We start from the raw sequence: 22,760 nt of genomic DNA, 5'->3' as shown, positions 1-22,760 counted from the left end.
ACTTTACGAAGTGCACATTGTAGTTCATTCTGCCTATAGTCTGATTTCACTTGTCTGATGGTCTGTAAGCAGGATTACAGATACTGAGCTAATTCCCCTGAAATTTTGTGGAGATATTACAATAAAAAGATATGTGTAGGTGACTGATATTTGAGTGTTTGCAATTTGGTCCGGTCCAAATAAAAATCCAGATCTAGTGAATTTAAATAATGTATTATAAAGGGGGGGGGGGGGTGTTATGATCCTGAACACACATGTACACAGATGTTCAAAAATATTTATTTACCATTATTTATTCAGGTCAGAAAACTCAGACATTCAGCAAACAGATACTGTCTTTAAAGACTGAAAACACTTACAGTTGTATTATTGCCTATATGTAAATATGTCTTATCGACAATACTGAGACGGAGACTTGACATGTAAAAAGGCACTTAAAGCAGGTGCACAGTACCGACATAAATCTCTTCCTTTTAGAAATAAATACATATTGCATGTGCTTTTCCTATTATGGTACCATGGATGTGTAAACAATTCATTAGCGCCACTGTGCTACAGAGTAACTCCAGTCCACATGGTCATGAAAGGCACCGAAGTGTCGAAAATATTTATAAATATTCCCCATAAATAAAAATATATTTCCCGACAAAGTGCCTTGTTTTCTGTAAACTAAGACAGCAAACGGCAAGAGTTCAGTCAAAACAAATAAAATACGGAATAAGAGAGACTTTTCCAATGCAACATAAAAAAATTATTATATTTTACCACCATCCTCATTGGGCTGCACTCTACTAGGAACACGGGTTGTTTGGCATAAGCTACCAAACGCTAGTGCTACATGATTTCATATTTCATTAATAACAGCCATAAAAGACTATTCTCAAAAGGAAGGACACTGTGTACAGTAAGTTGAAAATTGTATCAGCTGCTAGCTTGTTACCGTGTTATTCCAACTTAAGGCAATTTCTTAAACTCATCACGTTTCTCCGAAGAAAAAACTAAACTCCAGCGTTACTTGTAAAGAAATCACTTCTCCACTGTTTTATTCCACTTCCATGGCAGACAAGTCCTGCTCTCCTTCAGATTTCTCCGAGGGCAGGTCTTGTGACTCTGGGGAGCTTTGCTCGTCTGACGTAGGATGGGACTCTGCGGTTGTTTGCGTTTCTGGCTCTTCGGCATCTGGTTCAGCAGATGCATCAGCAAGCTTGGATTTGCCTGATAATGACAGACAACATTTCAGTTTAGATGTGTAGATGCTGAAAACAAGACTCGAAAAAGAAAGAAGGAAAAGAAAATGAATCTTACTGTATACCTGTACAATACAAATCTGAATTTCTAATTAATAAAGTCTGATCAATTTACAGATTGGCTGATATGAGCCTTTCGCAAACATATCAGTGTCAATATTTAAATGAAAAGAGAATAAACAGAATAAACAATGCAGAAAAATAGAGCTTGTATGTTTATATTTCACTTAATTCAAGTTCTACATATCTGTATTTATTTATAGTTATATATAATAAAGTTTATGCTTGAGTGTTATTATTACCTATACTAGACTGCTCGGCGTCTACATCAGCATCAGACGATTGGAAGGACGCCTCAGATGACATCTTGAGTTCGCCGGCGACCACGGGCAGACTGGGCGCCTGAGGCCTGGTCTTTCTCGCAGGGTTCAAAAAGTAACAATATGCACAACGGAACGCTGAAACAACAACGAGAATCACACAAGACATATAGTTAATGTCACCTCACTAATACACTCTCACACAGACATGGATAAATATACATGAAGATGAACCAATGACAAAACATGCCGGAGATGCATAAACGTTTCAAATTGATGGGTAAGACTGGTTTGCATATTCAATCTTCAGCCGTTTTGCTTACAGGGGTCGGTCGTGGCAGAGGCATTTAAGACCATATGATATACTACACTGCCAAATGCTACAGTGCACAGTGTTAGATGGAGACTGACAGTGATTTCTCGGCTCTCCTCAATTTCTCTCCTCTCAAACAAACCGGTCGAGGCAGATGGCCGCCCATCCTCAGTTCCTTTTTCTTTTTAATCTCTCCACTGTCAAAAAGTGTCTGCTCATTGTAGGAACTGTATAATGAAAACCTTACTATGAGCCTCAAGATAATGTATGTTGTGGTTTGCTGCTGTATGAATTAGATTGAACTGAATTTGTGTTTCATAAAATCTTACCAATGTATTCAAACTCCTCTTTTATTGCCATTCCGTTATGGGACAGACACTGCTGACATATAAGAGCATATCTGTAAAGGAGGAAAGACATCAGGTGAGGACAGTATACAGGACATGAAACATTCATACAATCATACTGCCCTTAGCTTAAATAAAGCACTAGCAGAAGAAAGTCCCTGTTATTTTTAACACTGAGCTCAGTGACTAGAGATACATTTAGAAGATTTCTATTATGGAAAATGCTTTAAATGTTTTAAATGTTTTTATTTCAGTGTTTTAGTAATATGCATGAGAAACTATTGCTAATATCCGGCATAACGTTACTATACTAGTGCTACTATATCTTACTAGACTAACCTACATGTTAGTTGAAAAATCCAATACCGCTACATAGGCCGGTACATATATATTAAGAGTTATTGTTATGACAAAGTAGTATAACTGAAGCTAGTTTAACAGTTTAACCAACAACTTTATTCTAAATAACTACAAACACAAATACAACCAATTATATACAACTTGAAATTAAGAAAATATACTATTTTTCATTGAAAATCTTTTTTGGGCATTCTTCATTCTATTTAATAAAAGTTTTCATATCAGTTAAGTTAAACGCTGATAGTGATATGTCTGCTAACGGCTCATTTTGGCCGAGTTTATCAACTAACCAATAACTTGATCGGGCTTTAGATTAAAGGCAGAAGTTGAGAACCTGTTCTGAGGGCCGTCTCCAACCAGATACTCAATGACTCTGTCCATAGCACCTCTGTCCCTTGGGAGCACAGGTCTGGCCAGGGGCGGACCTGGAGGATGCATCCCTGTTAAAACACAACACCAGAGGCGGTTGGTCTGCAGTCCTGAACAGAAACTGCAATAAACAGGTCCCTCTAAGAAATAGCTGAGCCGCAGATTCACAGTTTACTGCACACAAAACAAGTCTCTTTTTCTTTAAAGACTTTACACTGGATCTCACTTGCAAAGCACGTCCAGAATCCCCACTGAGTCGGTGCGTAGTAATTAATATAATCTAACATCAAGAGCAATCATAGGAAGATGACTGGTCATTTCTGTGAGACTTGGCAGAGTCTCGGCATCCTGCTGCTTATTAATTTACCAACATATGGAAACTCTGTGGTGACTCTTTGTATCAAATTGCTTTTCACTTTCAATTTTCGACAGAAGCAGGTGATAACATCAAGTCATGTAAACCATTTGCGAGGGGTTCCCAATGCCAAAGGCAATTTCACCAAGCATTAAAAGACATTTAGTGAGATTCCAGCACCATTGCCCAGAGAACAAACGCAGGTCTGGCTAATTAATCACAGTTAATGTAATCCTGCTTCGTGCATACTTCACAGTTGGCATTCCACATGGCAATTACACCATGCAGCTTCCTTTAGGAACACACTTCCCTTACTGTTTGGACTTATTTGCATCTTCTATTGAGTGTTCATAGTCCAGAAATAATTTGTATTGAATATTCAACACCTCTACACTGCACAGATGTCTTCTATACACAACAACTGCTCCTCTGACTATATCAAAGCTATTTATAATCCAAGTTCACAACTACACACTTATTTGAGGAAGGTTGAACCTGTTAATAAGATATTTAAAAACTACATTCATACAATTACCCATTACAACTAATGTGTAGCATACACCACCCTTGCTGACAACACACACCACAGTGCCTTGAGCAACTGGGGACACAGAGCCAGGGAAGAGTAAATCATACCTTAATCGAGCACATTATGATGTGTTCCCCCTGTGTGGAGGTAACTCACCAACTCCTGGAACAGGTGTTCCCGGGGTCACAGGCCTCCTCATCAGGCTCTGCTGAGCAGCGATAGCCGACAGGCTCCTCTCTGGGGGTCCACCTGGAGCGGAGTGTGTAGCTCGTCCAGGATGCGTGGGCCCAGCGGCAAGAGGAGGGCGGGCGGCGGCAGCGCTGCTCGCGGGATTCACCATCATAAGTGGGGTTTTTGGGATTACATTGCGGTGACGGATTTCTAAATACAGAATACAATGCAGGTTGCTTAACACTAGTATGAAATGCAAGAGGAACACAGGGAAACCAGTTCCATCTTCAGAATGCGTTGATACCTTGCCCTGGTTTTGGAGTCATCTGAGGTCCGACTGGAGTAGATTCCAGCTCCTTCACACAGATAACGAGAGTTTTAATAAACACGGTATAAATCCAACACAATAAGACAAAGTGACTTTAATTAAAAAGTAAAAAAAACTCACCATTTTCCTCCTAGATTCAGGATCAAATCTCTCCAGAATCATTTTAGCATTTTTGTAAGTCTCGGTTTCCATAACATCTTCAAGCTGCAGAAATAGAAATTATTAAAAGACATTCAACTAAAATGATTGCTATAATAAAATGTCTATTGCCAAGTAATTAGAAGATGATCATCTGATGCGTTAAACAATTTATTATAAATCACCTATCATAACATTACAACTCAACGTGACTGATAAAGGCCACCAAACTTCACCAAATAGTGCAACTTCATTGAACATTAGTCAAACGTTTCTAAATGTTTACATATGATATGAAGAATAATTACATTCACTACTTCGATAATGGAGAGTGTGAAAATCCATCAGCCCTAATTATTGAAAGTTATTAGACTTGACGGAGGATGACAAGCCATTTCTCAGATTTATCTCTTTGCGGCACTAAATGCTATTAATTAAAGTGGCATTAGCGGAGTGGTTTACTGGGTTAAGGTACAGTACCGATCAAACACTGTCTGAATCAGCAAGATTGGACGAGCAAGTATCGAGCTGCTAAACGGTGAGAAGATCAAAAGGGGGAACACTGCGAGGCTTCCCATGTAACATTAGAATGCACTGGAGATCCTGACACATCAAAATTACAATGTGTTCTACAAAGGTAAGTTATATAACACGTTTCTCAAACTTATCTCAGCCACATATGTGTGCCAGCTGCTTTTGGAAGGGTTACTTTGCAGTTTTCTCAAGCTAAACGCAGTTTTCAAGGACATGAGAGAATATCTGTAGGCTGCTAGTGGAGCTGAAGATTAACTGTTCAAAGATACTGTTTATTTATGGATACTGCTACAACTGAGTAGCATTGTGTATCTTAACAATTTTATATATACAATTATGGTAAGGTGTTTTTCAGTACTCTTGCTATTTTGGAGCAACTCATCCAATGCTTACAATCTTTAGTTAGTAGCAGGATGATAGGTTTCAAATGAAAAGTTATGTTATTGATTTTGATAGAAGAGGAAACCAAAGATACACGTGAAACAAGTGAATATAAGAACGAAACTTACAATTTTCCTTTTTTGCATTTTAAGATCCTCTAATTTTTCATCTGGAAAAGAAACATTTGAAAAATTGAACACCAGTTGAAAACAACATGGGTAACAGTTGTTATATTAATAGCAAAAAAAACTTACTATTTTTCTCCGTTCTTCTCGAAAAAATGATTATAAGCATTTTTCGAAGTAACCAGACTCTACAAAAGAAAAAAATTACAACTGTTATTTGTTATTTCTCAAGCGTAATAAAAAAATGGGACTCACCATCATGTATACTCACAATAAGGGAAAAATTAGGAAGGGAAGAGACAATATGAGCCGTCCCATTAACTGTTCCGGCAGGTACCAGGAATACACGACTATACATGTTATCAAGAAGAGAAGAGACGAGTAGAGAAGCAGGCGCCCGACCCAGATCTTCAACTGCCTCTGATACTTCTCACCATATTCTTCAAGTGTCTGTACATCCTGTGGAAAAAATGAACAAGTGTTCAGTTAGTAAAAAAACATTTCTGTTAACATCATAGTGTTTTTAAGTATAAGAAAAAAAAAATTTTTCTTCATTCAGATTGCAGTAGTTCCAAAAGGTGATATATTTACAAACAAAAATATATATAAGTAAAAGCTTAAGACTAAGAGAACAATTAGTATTTTCTGAAAATTTTATAAAATTATACTTCCACAACAACCACTGGGCACCATTCAGCATTTTTTAAGATACATATTAACACTGATCTCACTAAATAGTTTCCCCCCAAAAAAGACATTAATTCCATATTTTGTTATTGACTTTCAGTAAAATCCTTTTGTAATGATATGAAATTCAACATTTATTATTTAAATGTATTTAAATCACAGTCAATCAAAGCAAGTATTCAACTTGTTTTTTTTTTACCTACAAAATAAATATGTATTAGTAGTCTGCATAACAGTGATATGCAGTTGAATTATTTTCCAAATCAGTTAATTATTATTAGTCTCACAATGTATAAGTGAGATGACAAATGTTCACAGGCAAACTAGAAAATGTGGATATTATAGGTCATCTTCCATCTTACTTAGTTTTTTTTAAATAATATTATGGAACGGAGACAGCAAGCAGCACACAACACCTGGGTAATGCAAATTAACTCTATGGTGACATGTTTGTGTTCCTTCTCTCAGGTCTGGATCAATAAAGTCTCACAGGAGGCTTTTCAATGAGGCCGGGAGATCCATCTATATTGTTTTCTTATCTGAACATATTACTCTCATCTAAGTTAAATGTTGTACACGTTGTGGTTTGAGGATATTGTACAGTCGGACAAATCTGAAACTGAACTAAGATCATTTAACCCGTTGTCGGTTGTATTTCATAATGCAAATCATCACTGGCCTGATGCCACCTCAGTCTGCATGATGGCCATGCCTTTAAATAGATGAAATGGAAGCAAATTTTATTAAGAGTAACTGCCTTACTTGTCAAAATGAACACCAACTTCCTTAGCATACCGAAGTTGTTTTTTGTCACATTACCATCAGAATTCCCCTCCATTAGAAAAGACTATTAATTTAGCAAATGACAAATGACTCACCTATCTCTAGATTTATTTTAAATGAAATGTTACACCACTGCTTTACATTGCTGGTTGACCCGTCCAAAAATAGTCGGTGGAGAGAACAGGACCCACTCCTGGTCACTATGGTTATACTGTAACATGTGTGTCTGTCACTCTAAGCAGTGGATAAACTGATCTCGCATTCAGTGCTGCAGCACATCATGCATGCGCTTGTGTATCTATGGTGTAACCGTGCATGTGTAATATTAGGACGCTCAAAACATTCTGTCAAGAGAGATGAAGAAACCAGCGCGCCCAACACTCGTCTCTTCACCATTTCAACGCAACCTGACCTCTTCCGTGTTTTGTGCAGTGTCTCTTGCTCCAAGGACAGGTGCTCAAAATAGCCTAACACCCGCTTGACTGCAGAAGAGCTCTAAAGCCCTATCAGTCAGCAAATGAGGATTTGGCATTCATGGATGCATCTGTTTGCTTATGGTCAGAAGATGATGCGTGCAGACACAACCTGTCCTCCACAGCATTGTTTCCACTTCGGAAACCAATGTTCTGATTGTACAATAAATGAAAACCTACAATTTGAACTTTTCCATATTTTGACATGTTATTAATATTATAATATTGAAACATAAACATGCATGATTGTATCAATTGTATAATTACAGGGGGATCTGTGTTTCTGGATCAAATCATCTTTATAAACATCATTACACTGATAACTGCCTTTGGTCCCGTGAAATGAAAATTCTTCATTTGGTTGCCCTTATTGACTTAAGGCGTTTCTGACAACCCTGAATGGATTTGTTAAATCCATGTTTTAATCCAAACATCAAATAAAATAATTAAATAAGAATTTGTTGTTGAATTTCTTTACTAAGACATAAAAACATATCACTCATATGGTTTTATTTTTAATCTGAATGACAAAATTAATGGCTTTTTTTAGTTTGTAAAACAACATCTCTCTATGTTAACCAACTGTTTCAATGTTTGTGAGAATGTTTCTTGTCAATGAAGGCTTTGGTTGTCTCTTCCAGTAATGACACACTTAATACCATAATATATTGTACACTGTTCCCACTGTGCAGCTGAGGCTGTAAATGCTTCAAAATATTTAGAGCATGATGTCTTGTGCTTCAATCATTTTATGGCATGTCTGTCTTTCACCCCAGGCAAATATAAAAAGGAACGAATTCAAAAAGTGTTTTAAATAGTGGAATAAGTAAGATCGAACTTACCTTATCGATTCCTTCCAAAAGCTCTACAGTGGAGGGTTTAGCCTGAAAGAGAAGACATTTTTAAATCCAGGTCAGTGGAAAACAATCTCAACGTGTGCCATAGCAACGGCCCCCGATTGTGTAATCAACTTCTTGAAAAGATCTTGAGACTTCCTGTTTCATCTTCCCACTTTTGCACATTTTGCCTACGTGTGTTCTTCTGTTGCTGAAACAAGTTAGTCTGTGCATGGCACTATAGAAAGGAAAGAGTATTAACATAAAAAATCTGAATTGTGATAATTTATCTAGATCCATCCAGAGTGTGCTGGGGTTCATGTAAATGCTAAATACTAATACAACAGCAAAAAGTAGAAAGACAAAGTCGTTAGAAGTTAAGAGACGAACCCTCCATCGTGAGAGCACAGCCCCCATGTCGGCGAGGAGGAAGTTGAGGGAGTTCTGTTCCTGGGACCCTCCTCTGATTGGCTCTCAGGTTTCCTCTCCACCTGTTGACAACAGTGACTGGGATCAATAAACACTTGTTTACTCATTACATGCATGAAGCTGAAACTGATGCACTGAATAACCACATTCATATACTGCTATTGATAAAGCTGCTTTGGATTAGATGGGGTTTTGAATCATTTTTAAATCCTTCCCTTTGCATTCATAACAAATAGGTTTTATAGAAGAGCTCCAACATATCCAGTGTACAGTGTGTTCGATGCCACAGCACCACACCACAACGTCAAGTCAATAAAACATCAACATGACGACATGGAGTGAGGTGCACTGAAGGGCTATTATAGCTACGTGGTCTTATTGTGAGGTCAGCTACGACCTCACAGCAACACACACACACACAGTGAAAAACTGCTTTACACAAACTAACAATAACGACAACTACACAACCCGTCGTTGTGTGTTGTTGGGGTGAACACAAACAATGTTGAGCCACCAGGCTGAACCCCCTTGTGCTAAGTTGAGTTAGCGAACTTCACAACTAAACTCCGGAGGCGGCTGACATTTCCAGCCGATGTTTGCTGAACGCAGCGCAAACCGAACGGTACCAGATTCCTCACAGAGAAGCCAGGAGACAAACACCGTGCAGCGTGTGTGTCCTCCAGAACTTTAACCTACTTCACATATACACTGATAAGAGTTAGCGCCGCCGGAACACTAGCTAACCTTGGGGGTGCTAACTGCTAGCTTGTAGCGCTAGCATACAGCAGGACCTCAGAGAAGTACAGCCAGTGCGACCTGAAGTTTGTTGACGTCAGCACCCGGGCTCTGAATTAGCGCGAAAAGTGGAGTGACCGGAAAGGAAAGTTCAGTGTTAGCAGAGAAATGTTCAGGAATGAAGCAGTTTACCTTCTGAGGGGAGCTGTTCAGGTTAGAACAGCCTGTAGCTGGACAGTCTTTAAACAGAGGGTGTGAGAGCCAAGATGGGGGAGTGTCCTGTAACGGCAGCAGGGGGACAGGACCTGCAGGGGGGACAGGAGCTGCAGGGGAACAGGACAGGACATAGCTGCAGGGGGACAGGAGCTGCAGAGGAACAGGAGCTGCAGGGGGACAGGACAGGACATAGCTGCAGGGGAACAGGAGCTGCAGAGGGACAGGAGCTGCAGGGGGACAGGACAGGACATAGCTGCAGGGGGACAGGAGCTGCAGGGGAACAGGAGCTGCAGAGGGACAGGACATAGCTGCAGGGGGACAGGAGCTGCAGGGGAACAGGAGCTGCAGAGGGACAGGACCTGCAGGGGGACAGGAGCTGCAGGGGAACAGGAGCTGCAGAGGGACAGGACATAGCTGCAGGGGGACAGGAGCTGCAGGGGAACAGGAGCTGCAGAGGGACAGGACCTGCAGGGGGACAGGACAGGACATAGCTGCAGGGGGACAGGAGCTGCAGGGGAACAGGACCTGCAGGGGGACAGGACAGGACATAGCTGCAGGGGGACAGGAGCTGCAGGGGAACAGGAGCTGCAGAGGGACAGGACCTGCAGGGGGACAGGACAGGACATAGCTGCAGGGGGACAGGACAGGACATAGCTGCAGGGGGACAGGAGCTGCAGAGGGACAGGACCTGCAGGGGGACAGGACAGGACATAGCTGCAGGGGGACAGGAGCTGCAGGGGAACAGGAGCTGCAGAGGGACAGGACCTGCAGGGGGACAGGACAGGACATAGCTGCAGGGGGACAGGAGCTGCAGGGGAACAGGAGCTGCAGAGGGACAGGACCTCCAGGGGGACAGGACAGGACATAGCTGCAGGGGGACAGGAGCTGCAGAGGGACAGGACCTGCAGGGGGACAGGACAGGACATAGCTGCAGGGGGACAGGAGCTGCAGAGGGACAGGACCTGCAGGGGGACAGGACAGGACATAGCTGCAGGGGGACAGGAGCTGCAGGGGAACAGGAGCTGCAGAGGGACAGGACCTGCAGGGGGACAGGACAGGACATAGCTGCAGGGGGACAGGAGCTGCAGGGGAACAGGAGCTGCAGAGGGACAGGACCTCCAGGGGGACAGGACAGGACATAGCTGCAGAGGGACAGGAGCCAGCTGCAGGGGGACAGGAGCTTGTTTCCACGTGGCAGAACCTGCCCTGGTTTACATATCTTTAAAACAACATCAGTCTTTCGGCATTGTCTTATGTGCAGAAAATGTGACTGTTCTTTTACATTCCTTAAACAGGTGTCTCCTGCCATTAGTAACATCACTGTCCAACTCATTCACACAATTCCTCATTAAAATAGTCCAGATAATCCATGAGTCAGACCCCAGTAATCTGAGGTTAGAGGGATAAATTATCATTTTCCATTTAAAGACTATATATTTCATTTGAATTCAGCCTATGAGCACTATATATGGATATCTATACAAAAATGCAATATCCATCCATACACTAATTGTTGGAGAAACTAATATTTCAACCTCATTAAAGGAAATGTCAAGGAATCAGCCAAGTAAAAAAAGTCTTCATCCTTTGGGCACCATAACTAAATCCTGTGCCAATCTACATTTAGAGATATTTTAATCCTGAACCAAAATGGTGCACTAACTGTTTGCATGGTGCAATTGCTGCTGTAAAATTCTGCTTTGCTGCGATGATGCCCGCATTTACATTTTTGGGATATGAAAGAGGAAGAAAAAAGCTGGAGGTAAAAAATACGAGGCTTAGCTAAACAGCAAACATCCAACTCTCCCTGACTGCATCCACCACTGCATCAACATTTGTACTCATCATGACGGCTCAACAGAGCCAACACACACCACAATTGCATTGACCACAGAAACCCACTGAGGCCAAATGATGCCCAAAGGCTGATCATCTCCGCTGAAGCCTCATTAGTTGGCAGCGCTTTGTCCTTTTCACCATTTGGATCTCGGTGATGAACAAAAACATATGCATGTATGAGCTTTGATGTACAACATTATTTTAAATGAACCTGTTAAACTTTCCGTTCAGGGTGAACTAGATGCTGCACGTAAATTAATCAAAGGTTGTTAATTGCTAAACTGGTATTCTATACTTTTTGAATTTGTATACCTTTATTTCATATACATTTTTTTTTGTGGCCTTTTAGCCTTTATTGGATAATAAAATGGAGTGGGTATGAGGATATGCAAAAAAAGTTCAAAATCTGAAGACTTTATTACAATGAAATCATACAAGAAATGTCACTCAGAGCACAATCAATACAGCTTCACAATACAACAGTTGTTAGGACACCGTAAGCTACCCGTATCCCCAATGTGTAGTTTTTGAGGAATTGCAAGTAAGCTAGCTTTACCTTACACAGCCTACAGTATATAACCATGTACATGGCCTTCACAACATGCAGGCAAAGACTGATATTCTCCTTTGTTTTCCCTCCTCCTGTGATGATATTGAATGTTTGCCTCCAGCTCAAGTAACACACTTGTGGAGATTCTCCGGACACATCACAGTGTTGCATTTTATCTGAAGTGTCCATTTATGTTGCACAGTAGCTCTTGGCAGCCGTGTACATTATGACCACGCACAGTATGAATGATACATGCACAGTTTTACCAGTAACCAAACATAGGTGGGTTTTTAAAGATGAGAACTGCTAACTGCTAATTAGCAAAACCAACATATTCTTTTACATTTTCACACATGTGTTCCCTATCAAGCAAAGGGTCCACAGGCGATTTGAGGTCCTTTTATACTTCCTGGTTGTACCATGTTTGAAAAGAAGGGGGAGAGAAACGGGGATCAAGTCTCTTCTGATAAAAAAATTATTTTCGTGAAAATATTGGTAACATAAATGTTTATCTCTGTAGTTGCTTTGCCATTTGTAAACATAATGCTACAAATTGTTAATCTATTTGGCTAAATTTCCTGTTGTTGTTCACAGTGAGCTTTCCCCCGGTGGTTTGGTCCTAATTACTGGTCGGGTATATAAAAAGTGGTTGTGTAGCTCTTCCTGTTTGCTGTTCATTTGTGTTATGTTGCTCTGCTGCTGAAAGAATAAACATATATGTTTTGGGGGGGACTCTCTGACTTGCTACTTTTCAAGTATAGTCCAACATGTTGCACTAGTTGAATATCTTCAGGTGAGCAAGAGTTAGGCCTTCAAATGTATTTTAATGTTTAAATATAATTAAACTCTGTGCTTCTCTACACAAACAAAATATTAACTACTTTTTTTCTAATTGATTGCTAATATAGTTTTTAACTAAGTTGAGCTCTTCAAATGTTTGAAACATTCCTGTGAGATTCTCTTCCACGTTGACATGTTTGCACCACATCATATCTACAGGTTTGTCATCTGCACATTCATGTTACAAATCTCCTGCTGCAACACATCCCAATCGTTTTCTATTGCATTCAGATCTGGTGGCTGGAGCAACCAATGACGTTCACTGAACTCATTGTCATGTTCATGTAAACGTTCATGTAAACCGTGTGAAGGGATTCACACGGTCAACAATAATACTCAGATAGGCGCTGGCATCCAAATCATGATTGATTAGTAACAAGGGGCTCAAACTGTGCAAAACCTTCTTCACATTATTATACCAGCAGCAGTAGCCTGGACTGCTTTGTTCATGGATTCATGTTGTGAAATCAAGACCGTGACTCCATTATCTGCAGCCTCAGACAAAATCCAGATTCATCAGACCAGGTTAGGTTATCCTAGTCCTCAGCTTGTCTAGTGTTGTTCTTGACTTGACTCAAGCTTCCCATGGTCTTCTACTGTTGGAGCGTGTTCACCTTAAGGTTCGACATGTTGTGCTTTCTGAGAACCTTTTCTGCTCACCACAGTTATAAAGAGTGGTTATCTAAGTAACTGTAAATCCTTTCTGTCTTTTCAAACCAGTCTAGCCATTCTCCTCTGACCTCTCTCATGGAAACATGTAGAGTAACATGACAGTTACAGGGACTGTTGTGTGTGAAAGTCTCAGATAAACAGTTTCAGAAATATTCAAACCAACCAGTCGGACACCATCAACCATGCTCTATTGTCAAAGTCACTGAGATCACATCTATTTTATGCATCAAATTGCTGCCTCGTGATTGGCTGATTAACAACCAGATGCAAAAGAGAGTAAAACATATTTTCTTTGAAGGTAACTCCACAGGTTACATGATTAGGAAATAGGGGGAGCAAAGGCTAATACGGACTGAATTGTTGTTTTCAAGAGCAACTACATGATCTGGTAATCTACTGAGAGTTCTTTGAGCTTGTGAGGGATCCAACCTGTGCTTTTAGTGTTTGTGAATATCTGTTGTGTGTTGGTCAACACTGAGTTTATGGGTGAGCATGATTCCAGGTTACATAAAACTCTACTTGTGGGGCATCTGGTAGAGATTATGGCGAATGCATAAAGCGACTCTGCCCCTGGTTTGCATGTGGCTGGGGACCTTTGTTGCATGTATGTTACCTCTTTTTCTCTCCCCATATTTCCTGTCTGTGTACTATAAACTATAATGATACAGTTTACACGGAGATGCCGTCCTATAAAGTCAGGTTTATACACCAAAATCACCATAACTGTTTGTACTGTGTATCGTGGGCAATGTTTTTAATGGATTATTGAGGTTTTACCTCCATTTTTCAAATTAATTCTGATTTTCATTTTATGGTATAATGAGTTTAGTGTAAAACAACATACGATGATGTGCCATGAACTCACGCTTAGGTTCAGGGCAGTGCAGTATGTGTTGGGAATATTTACCTTGGTGGTAATGTTCAGTCAATATCTGGATCTGAACCATTGTTAATTGGGCCTTGGTGTATTCATGTTCCATCTACTCTTACTGAAAAAATCAAAAACACAATATGCTGCTTATATGATGCTTCAATGTGATTCTGATGGTCATCAAATATGCTTTCAGTGGCAAAACATATGATCACTTTAAAATCTGATGAAGTTTAGATTTGCTAGTAAGCAGGATTACTGGGTTCCTTTTCAGTGTGATCATCCATGAAGTCATTTCATTTAATATTTAACTTAATTTATTGCCAAATTAACCAACCTTTAAACTTTCAAAACTGTGAGAACTACAAAGCAAAGATGTTCAAAAACCCTACCAATCAACAGCCATAGTGGCTCTGAGCGTGTACTAAATGTAAACCTGTGGATGTTTAGCAGGTATAATGTTAACAATGTTCACCATTATTCTACTGTGTCAACATCTGAGCATTTGCCATGTTTTCGCAAAAAAGACAAGCACTGCTAACGTTGATGGAATATCTTTTTTGGTCATAAACCAAAGTATTGGAGACATTAGTATTTTCAATGACAGTGAGAGAGAAACAGTTGAAGAATCAACAGTCATTATCCATGTGTTGTGCTATTTAAGTGCTGGACCAGTGGATGGACTCATATTGCTCACAACAATGTGATTGATATATAGTTAAGAATACAACTTTTTTGTAATAATCTGGCTGACCACAGTATCCATGGTATGAAGATCAGATGGACATTGGGTTTAGTCATATGTTTACCACAGAAGCTTTTACACATTTGGAAAACTCGCCATCAGAATCCATTAACAACAACTGGTATTCATTCACACTGAAGGAGAAATGCTGTGAAGGAGTCAACAAGCCTCTTTTTTTTTTACACTTTTTATATCTTTCAAAATTAGGAATAAATATGTTAGGGTCATCACTCAGAAAGTGCACTTTCTTTGATCTCTGTCCACCACCATCAGCCATTGAGACTACAGCATGACGTGTGTTTTTTTATGACCAGTATGGGGTGAATCTGTGCGCATAATACTGACTGGTTTCATGGAACTATTGATATTGATTTGATTCAAAAATAAAACTTTTAAGCATATTTATATTCTGGTTAAACGCCTGAGTTTCTACAGTGAATCTGTGAGTCTAAGTGACGAAGCTGAAATAAAGTTACCATACAGGATTTAAATATATATTGTATAATATATAAACGTGAAGGTCATAGGCTTTCTTCTCCCACCTCAGGCACCCTTACAATGACATTATTAGAATGAATGTTTTATTCTATTAATAAAGAAAAGGTCCTTGTGTTTTTTATCTTTACATAGTCCTTAAATAATCCAAGGCATCACTTCATTCCATATCAATCTATAATATGAAATAAGAACCCAGACTCATGAAAAGAAATTGCACCAGAGACCTATTGACTACAACTAATAGAGCCACAGAATTGAAAATTATTGGAAAAATATGTATACCGGCAAATGCATTCTCACAAAGTGTGCTGAAAAAGTACAGATTTAAACCAGATCAATATGTTGTTCAGTTTATGATGGATTATTTTTTTTGTATTTTTTTTGTATGAAGCACGTAATAGTATGTAGTTGATTTAACACATTGGCTTAGGAATTGTAATGACACACGTACTGACCTTTCTGTGTTAAGTAAATTTGATATATTTTAATGTAAAAGGTCTTTGTTTGACACAATTTCTGTTAATTCATTCATTTCTGGTTTTTCTTTTGGAAACAAGTGACTTTCAAAATTCCTTACATATGATTTGAAACATATATAATATCAAAGAGTTCATAATGAAGGTGTCCCAGGCTGTGTTAAGAGGAATATGAATTTATAGTGCCACCTTAACCATATCCACAGCTAAGGACCACTGGAAGAATGAGTCTTTAAGCCAATAAAACCAATTTCCAAAGATAATTGAGAACACGTTTCAATACATATGCATGAAAAAAGGATTTTCCATGCCACCGACTCGTATGCTCATGTAATTGATTGAGGGGATGACCCGTTCTATTAAATGTTATTTGAGAACCATCAAAACGCGCAAAACTGCAAATTGCCCAGCTTGTATGTGAATTAATACCCCATTCATCATCATTATGAGTTGATAAGTTAATTTAACCATTTCATTCTGTCTTAATGAGCTATAGTTGAATTAATGTCATGTAATATATGAAAGTAACATTTGAACGGAGGCAATGATTTGAGACAAACCGAGCAGAGACTACTTTAGAAGCATAATGGTGGCATAAATCTCATCAGGCTGCAGCTGATGTTTTCGCTCGCTGGCTTTTAACATGTTGGTACAAGTATGTTACCTGAAATGAATTTATTTTCTTAAACTCTGAAAGGTGTCTGGAGTGGATGCTGTTGGGGTGTTTTTGGGGTGAATTTTGATTGATGGAGTCAATGTCTGGGTGGAACAGCTGGTAGGCCAGTTGTAAACACTCTGCTGCTGCATCAGATTCAGATGTGAGGACGAGATGCTTTAAGCCGTGTTGTGGCACAGGCTCACATTTGTGGAATCAGGTCAAAAACCGTTTATAGTGACAAAAGAAACCAGGCTTTTCATCTGGTTTTGGTCCCAAACATGCTTGTTCCGTGCAGTTGGCAGTCAGTCCCTCGTCTGCCGCTGGGTTGACATGCGTTTGACCATCCGGGTGTTGGTGCTGCCTCCGAGTTCCACCTTAAATGCGTTTTGGCCCCGCTTGCTCCCTGTAGTTTAGGGTTTTTTGTCCTCCCGCAGCAGCTGTCACCCTGCATTACTCGCAGTCAGCTAAATGAAACATTATTCTAAACATATGCATCGTAATCAGTCCGGTCACACTTACAAGAACACGCGTTAATAAGGCAATCAATCACTCTGGAACAAGCAAGTTGTTCTGTAACAGCTCATAAACAGTGTGTAATGAAGAATTGGAGGTTAGCGTGACACGGCGCTGATCAGATAATCAATGTCAAAGATGCGATGAATGTCAGTAAATGTAGTTTTCATGTCGTTTCTATAAAATCCTCAATTTACAACAAGCAGTTCAATTACCCTGAAAATACAGTCAATTAAATAGGGGTGATTGGACAGTAGGGGCAGGATCATCGATCTTTGCATTTCTATCTCGCTGGCGGACATTTAATTTGGTTTTTCTATTAGCACCGAAATAAAGAAAATGTAAAATGTATTAAACAACCCAAAGATTTATTTTCTTGTCAAAAACCATTCAGCGAAGGTGACAGACAGTCCTCTGCATTATGATGAATTATTTTTTCAGTCGTGCACATTGGATAAAAAACTAATCGTGTTATTGTGGGCAGTGTTTTTCTGGCCTCTGTCTTCTGCCTCTTACACCTCCATCTATCTCGGCGCCTTTGTTGTATGGGTTGCAGCCCTCACTTTAGTAAAGAGCAAGGAAACATGGTGATATATCACGCCCATATTTGCTGCCCTAATCCTATTTCTATAATGGGGACGTTCAAAAAAGCAACATATCTTAAAGTCTCTCGGGGCCATTCTAGTGGAGGCTATATTTTAACCAAGTGCAATTAACGACAGTATCAGCTTGTATCATTTAGAGGTAATGTAAAAATAATGGTAAATTATAGGGCCGGAATGACCCGTGATGGCAGGCCTCATATTCCCTGTAGTTTTCCACATATTTTTAATTAATGTTAGACACAGTGTTTTCTATAGAAATGGTGCCATTGCACTAAATAAGCCTATAAGGTGTTTTCAGTGTCATTGAAAAAATGAATTATCTCGATATACTTTTTAATGATTAATATATATGCTTTGATAAATAGAATATTTATACTTGGATAAATAAATAAATATATAAACTCATACTTAAACTACTAAATCTCCTTACCAGTAATGTAAACATACGAAAATGTGTAAACATTTTTTTTATTTTCCAAGAACAAACACGATCAATAAATAACATGATTTACATTTCATATTGCACATTTTTTTTCAAGTTAAAATATTTAAATTCATACAGTCATTGATATTTTTAAATACAGAGATATAGAGTTATAACAGAGACTCGAGGGACAAAAGGTCAATACTGTGTTTCGCCATTTAATTTCAGTGCTCGTCCATCAGCCCTTTTTCCAAACGCCTCTTTGAGTGGACAGTGAAGAAGAAATGTTCTCCCACTCCATCAGTCAGTCAGAATTTTCCTTTCTTTTTTTTTTTGTTGCACGAAATTCAGATCATGAATTTTGGAAATATTGGTGTTTTACAGGCCAATTTGTAGGCTACTAGCGTGTACATCCAGTGTTTTAACATTTAAAAACATTCAGCAAGTCACACAAAATAAATAAATAATAATAACAACAAAATAATTGTCCAAAACTCAAACAGAACAAAAAATTGCCTACCATCCACAGTTTGTGAAGCTTTTCCAGGGCGATCAATAACTCAGCTAAACCAGTAGTAGGACTATCCATGATTTTCTTTTTTTGCAAAATATCTTTTGTCACGATTTACAGTTCACATGTTTTATAATCAACATATTGGTGATGTCCCAACAGGAACGAATAAAGTAGCACATGGCCATGTTTTTTTTTTTACAGGCACAGACAGAGTGTTGGATCTGATCTCAGTCGTGTCCCCCTGCTGAGTGAGCAGCTCCAGGATCACACACTTATATGAAAACACTGGGATTTGATATAATGAGCCCCAATGTAAATACGGAGGGCAGTGAGGTATTTCACATGATCTGCAGACGAATTTTGAGTGGCCCCCTTTTTTTTTTCTCTGCAGGCTGCTTGTGTGTATATATAATATATTTCTTACGCCTTCCATGTGTCAGATATTATCTTTTTATGCAGTGCATTGTGTGCACCAGGACTGTCGCCTTGCTCCGGGTCTTTTGTATATCTAATGACTTCCCTCCGCGGGTTGTTAGCACTTGACAGCGGGTCTCAGAACGAGCAACTTTCTTACAGTCACGTATTCAGAGGAGCTCCATCTAGGTACATGATTGGCAATTTTTGTCATGATCCTCTCGTTATTAACATAAAAATTGACACGAAAGACGCGCTGCAGAATTATATGCACCTCTCCGGCTGATTAGGGCTGTCCCCACAGAGCAGGGGCTGGGGTGGTGGAGAAGCTATGGCTGCCAACAAAATCACAGTCTATTAGGCCTATAGTGAAGGAAGAGATGGGGAGGCTGGGCAGAGGAGCAGGGACCCTCTGCTATCTAAATTTAGATGGTATAATTAGCCCACGTTTGTGTGTTCAAACGATAGGATTTGTTCACATTGGATATTTGAGCTGCAGGAATATGTGGATGTGACCTAGTCTGAGTTTTTATTCTAATCATTTGAGGGAATTGTAGAAATAAATGCATCTAGTGGAAATCTTGATCGAGGCATGGTCGCAGGATGAGTACACTGATATTTCCCCAAATAAGTTTCCAGCACAATCCATAAAAAAAGTGGTGTACTGGCACAAACACTGGAGCTTTATAGAAAAGTCTTTTCACGAGCTGCTAAAAATTCACTGCTTAGCTTTTCATGTTATAAAGAGTTTTTGGAACTTGAGTCTGACTTTTTAGAAATGAAACTTCACGTGTGTGTTTACAGTGGTGTCAAAGAAAGGAATGCTTTACCCAGACGTGACATTTAAAGTAGGCCTATCCCCTAAGAGCAGAAATAAGAAACGGACGCGTAAGGGTGCGTGATGAGTTATCTGTTAAGTGACGTTTCTTCTCGCTGGTCTGGGGACGGGACCGACGTCTTGCTGAGGACTGCGGCAGAATACGGCAAAAATCCGCTCTCGGATCGTGGCACCGAGGCTGTACAGGCAAAGTCAGCGCTGGCGCTCCTGGCGCCCAGCGCGCTCGCCGCCTGGCTGCTGTGGCAGCTCAGGCACGAGCAGGGCCCCGCGGCAGACGGGGCGCAGACCGCCGCCGCTGCCGCCGCGGCCGCCGCAGCCGCAGACGCCGCCGCCGAGCTGTTCAGGCCTGCGGGTGACTGGTAGAGTCCAGGGTGCCTGAAGCTGCACAGGAGCTCCGGCCTCGAGTAGGGGTGGGAGAGCGCCCGGAAGGTGTCGAGGGGCCGCATGGAGCTGGCGAAAGGTGACGACGCCGCGCTGGAGGCTGCGGCGGCGGCTGCTGCTGCTGCGGTGACACCGACGTGCGGGTAGTAGTGTAGAGGCATGTGCGAGTGGAAAGGGTACGGTAGACTCCCTGTAGCTGCGGCGTGCGTCATCATGTAAGTGTAGAAGCTGGGGTCTGCTGGATGAGGCCAGGACATCGCCAGGCGCTGCCTCTTATCCTTCATCCGCCTATTCTGGAACCACACCTGCACACACAGTCAAAACAAGGCCCATATTGAAGCTGCCATGTTGTTTCCAGCCTCTAAATCTAGACCCGAGGAGCGGTTCAGCGTCCATTCATGCAAAACACACACTCATCCCTGCACTGGTACTAAACACTCCTTATAAACACTACTATCATTTTGCGTAAAAATTATCCGCCCTCCCATGCTGCTGGGGTTACAATCTAACTATCGAACCCAGTCTGTAAAATATGTAACATTTTGCAGTTGATAATTTCTTTAAATAACAAGCATGGGCTATTAATTAAATGCACCCCAACAGTAGAATTGATCACCATGCAATGGAGCGAGCAAAATGTAAAAATATAATTTTTGGCACAAGATAAAATCATACAATCACACTGCACCATTAATAATCTTCACTATATTTTTCAGAGTGTCATTATTTTCAAGTAACTTTATTTTTTTTGTACACCTGCACCCTTCACCATTCATTTCCCTGCACATGCACACGCCAGGCTACACGTTGCACAGGGATAATGGAGATTCTTACCTTTATAGTGGTTTCGGGCAGATTCAGCGACGCGGCCAGTTCACACCTCCTCGGTCTCGACACGTAATTTTCTCGGTAAAACTCCTTCTCCAGCCGGCCGATCTGCTCCCTGGTGAACGCGGTGCGGTACCTCCTGACCTGGTCGCTGTTTGAGTTGTTTGACCCGTTGCCGTTCATGTTCTGGAGGGAGTTCGAGCTGGAGCAACCGGAATTACTGTCTGAAAACCCTAAAAGTAGAAACGATAATAAATATTTTTAGTGATAATTTTCCAATAAATTGGACCACTTGTGTGTCGGCCCAGAGTTTATTTCAAAGCTTAATAAGAATGAAACGAATGCAATTATTTTAAAATGTTGTTAAAAAAAGTTGAGACTAACATTTGTATTCTTAATAATTTTGTCTTACAATAATGGTAGTAGTAGCAATAATTATTATTTTTCTACAAATAATAATGATGATAGTAGTTATAACATTATTGTCTAATAATAATAATAATAATAATGAAAGTAACGGTAGTAGTAATAATAGTTGTTGCCTTGCAAGTATAATTACTACTGAAAATAATTAAGCTTCAGGTGGTTACAATCAGTAGTGGTATAAAAATGATTATAATTATAATTATTTTGCTTTATTTCTGTCTTTAGTTGTGACAATGATAATATTACAATAATGATAATAATAATAACATTATCCGCAGCATTCGAACACAACAATACAAATCTAACAAATGGGAATAAAACGAGGTGTGTACCTTTGTTGTTTTCCTTGTGCTGGCTCGGGGAGCGGTGCGAGGGGCATCCCACCTCCACATCACTGTTGACGTCGGAATCTGGCGAAACTTCGGAGTAAAGACTCATTTTCTTGCGGCTCTCCGACGACGAGATCTCCGCCGAGGAGCTGTTCTCGCTGCCGTGGTGCGTCCCGAACAGGCTGTCGATCTCAAACTTGCCTTTCCCCGGGATGTCCCCGAGGTTCCCGTGGAGGGAAGCCGAAGTTATTCTCGGGCTCAGCCGTCCGCCGTGCTGGGAGTTTTCCAGGGCCTCCAGCACCGAGTTCCCCGGCGCGTCTGCGAGCCTCTTCCCCGCAGCGACGGGACTGTGCAGCCCTCTCTCCATCAATATCATCTCTTTTCTTATCCTCTCCATCATTAAGCTGTGCAGGACGAGGAGGAAGAGAGAGGGGGGAACGGAAAACACACACACACACACACGCGCACACTCACGCACAACGCACGCACACTTGTCCAGGGGGCTGGAGCACCAATGAGTTGTGTCGGAGCTAAATCCGCATGCAACTGCAGCAACTGTCTCTAAATAACTGTCTCTAAAGCTTTTTTATAAGCAAGACGCCGAAAAACGAAAGAATCTGAATGCAGCCGACGAGCTCAGGATGAGGCGAGCATCCTCCCCGC

General features: G+C 40.5%; 2 protein-coding genes across 3 annotated transcripts; both read right to left on the bottom strand.

Annotated features, from left to right (window-relative positions):
* Positions 1-263: 263 nt before the first annotated feature.
* On the bottom strand, positions 264-9,760 carry lnpa (limb and neural patterns a). 2 transcript variants are annotated; one of them, XM_053440266.1, is made up of 13 exons: positions 9,653-9,760; positions 8,687-8,787; positions 8,303-8,344; positions 5,789-5,976; positions 5,647-5,705; positions 5,521-5,561; positions 4,460-4,543; positions 4,316-4,367; positions 3,997-4,221; positions 2,922-3,027; positions 2,210-2,280; positions 1,550-1,705; positions 264-1,215 (listed from the first exon to the last, which is right to left on the bottom strand). In XM_053440266.1, the coding sequence occupies exons 2-13, from the start codon at positions 8,711-8,713 to the stop codon at positions 1,043-1,045; spliced, it is 1,224 nt and encodes a 407-aa protein (XP_053296241.1). In that variant the 5' UTR covers positions 8,714-8,787; positions 9,653-9,760; the 3' UTR covers positions 264-1,042. The 2 variants fall into 2 exon arrangements, with proteins under 2 accessions (XP_053296241.1, XP_053296242.1); XM_053440267.1 differs by lacking the exon at positions 9,653-9,760 and adding an exon at positions 9,470-9,610.
* Positions 9,761-20,201: 10,441 nt separating this feature from the next.
* evx2 (even-skipped homeobox 2) lies at positions 20,202-22,497 on the bottom strand. The gene is made up of 3 exons (XM_053440440.1): positions 22,101-22,497; positions 21,349-21,575; positions 20,202-20,819 (listed from the first exon to the last, which is right to left on the bottom strand). The coding sequence occupies exons 1-3, from the start codon at positions 22,495-22,497 to the stop codon at positions 20,202-20,204; spliced, it is 1,242 nt and encodes a 413-aa protein (XP_053296415.1).
* Between the last annotated feature and the right edge of the window lie 263 nt (positions 22,498-22,760).

The sequence above is a fragment of the Pleuronectes platessa genome, chromosome 14, assembly GCF_947347685.1.
Source record: "Pleuronectes platessa chromosome 14, fPlePla1.1, whole genome shotgun sequence".
NCBI lineage: Eukaryota > Metazoa > Chordata > Actinopteri > Pleuronectiformes > Pleuronectidae > Pleuronectes > Pleuronectes platessa.
This window is presented reverse-complemented; position numbering and strand designations above follow the sequence as displayed.

Coding starts and splice junctions, on each gene's coding strand:
- lnpa (XM_053440266.1), bottom strand. CDS start 8,713: ATGGGGGCTGTGCTCTCACGATGGAGG. Junction 5,706..5,788: donor TTCCTAATTTTTCCCTTATT/GTGAGTATACAT, acceptor TTTCTTTTGTAG/AGTCTGGTTACTTCGAAAAA. Junction 5,562..5,646: donor GAGAAGAACGGAGAAAAATA/GTAAGTTTTTTT, acceptor TTTCTTTTCCAG/ATGAAAAATTAGAGGATCTT.
- evx2 (XM_053440440.1), bottom strand. CDS start 22,497: ATGATGGAGAGGATAAGAAAAGAGATGATATTGATGGAGAGAGGGCTG. Junction 21,576..22,100: donor GCACAAGGAAAACAACAAAG/GTACACACCTCG, acceptor TTCTACTTTTAG/GGTTTTCAGACAGTAATTCC. Junction 20,820..21,348: donor TGCCCGAAACCACTATAAAG/GTAAGAATCTCC, acceptor CTGTGTGTGCAG/GTGTGGTTCCAGAATAGGCG.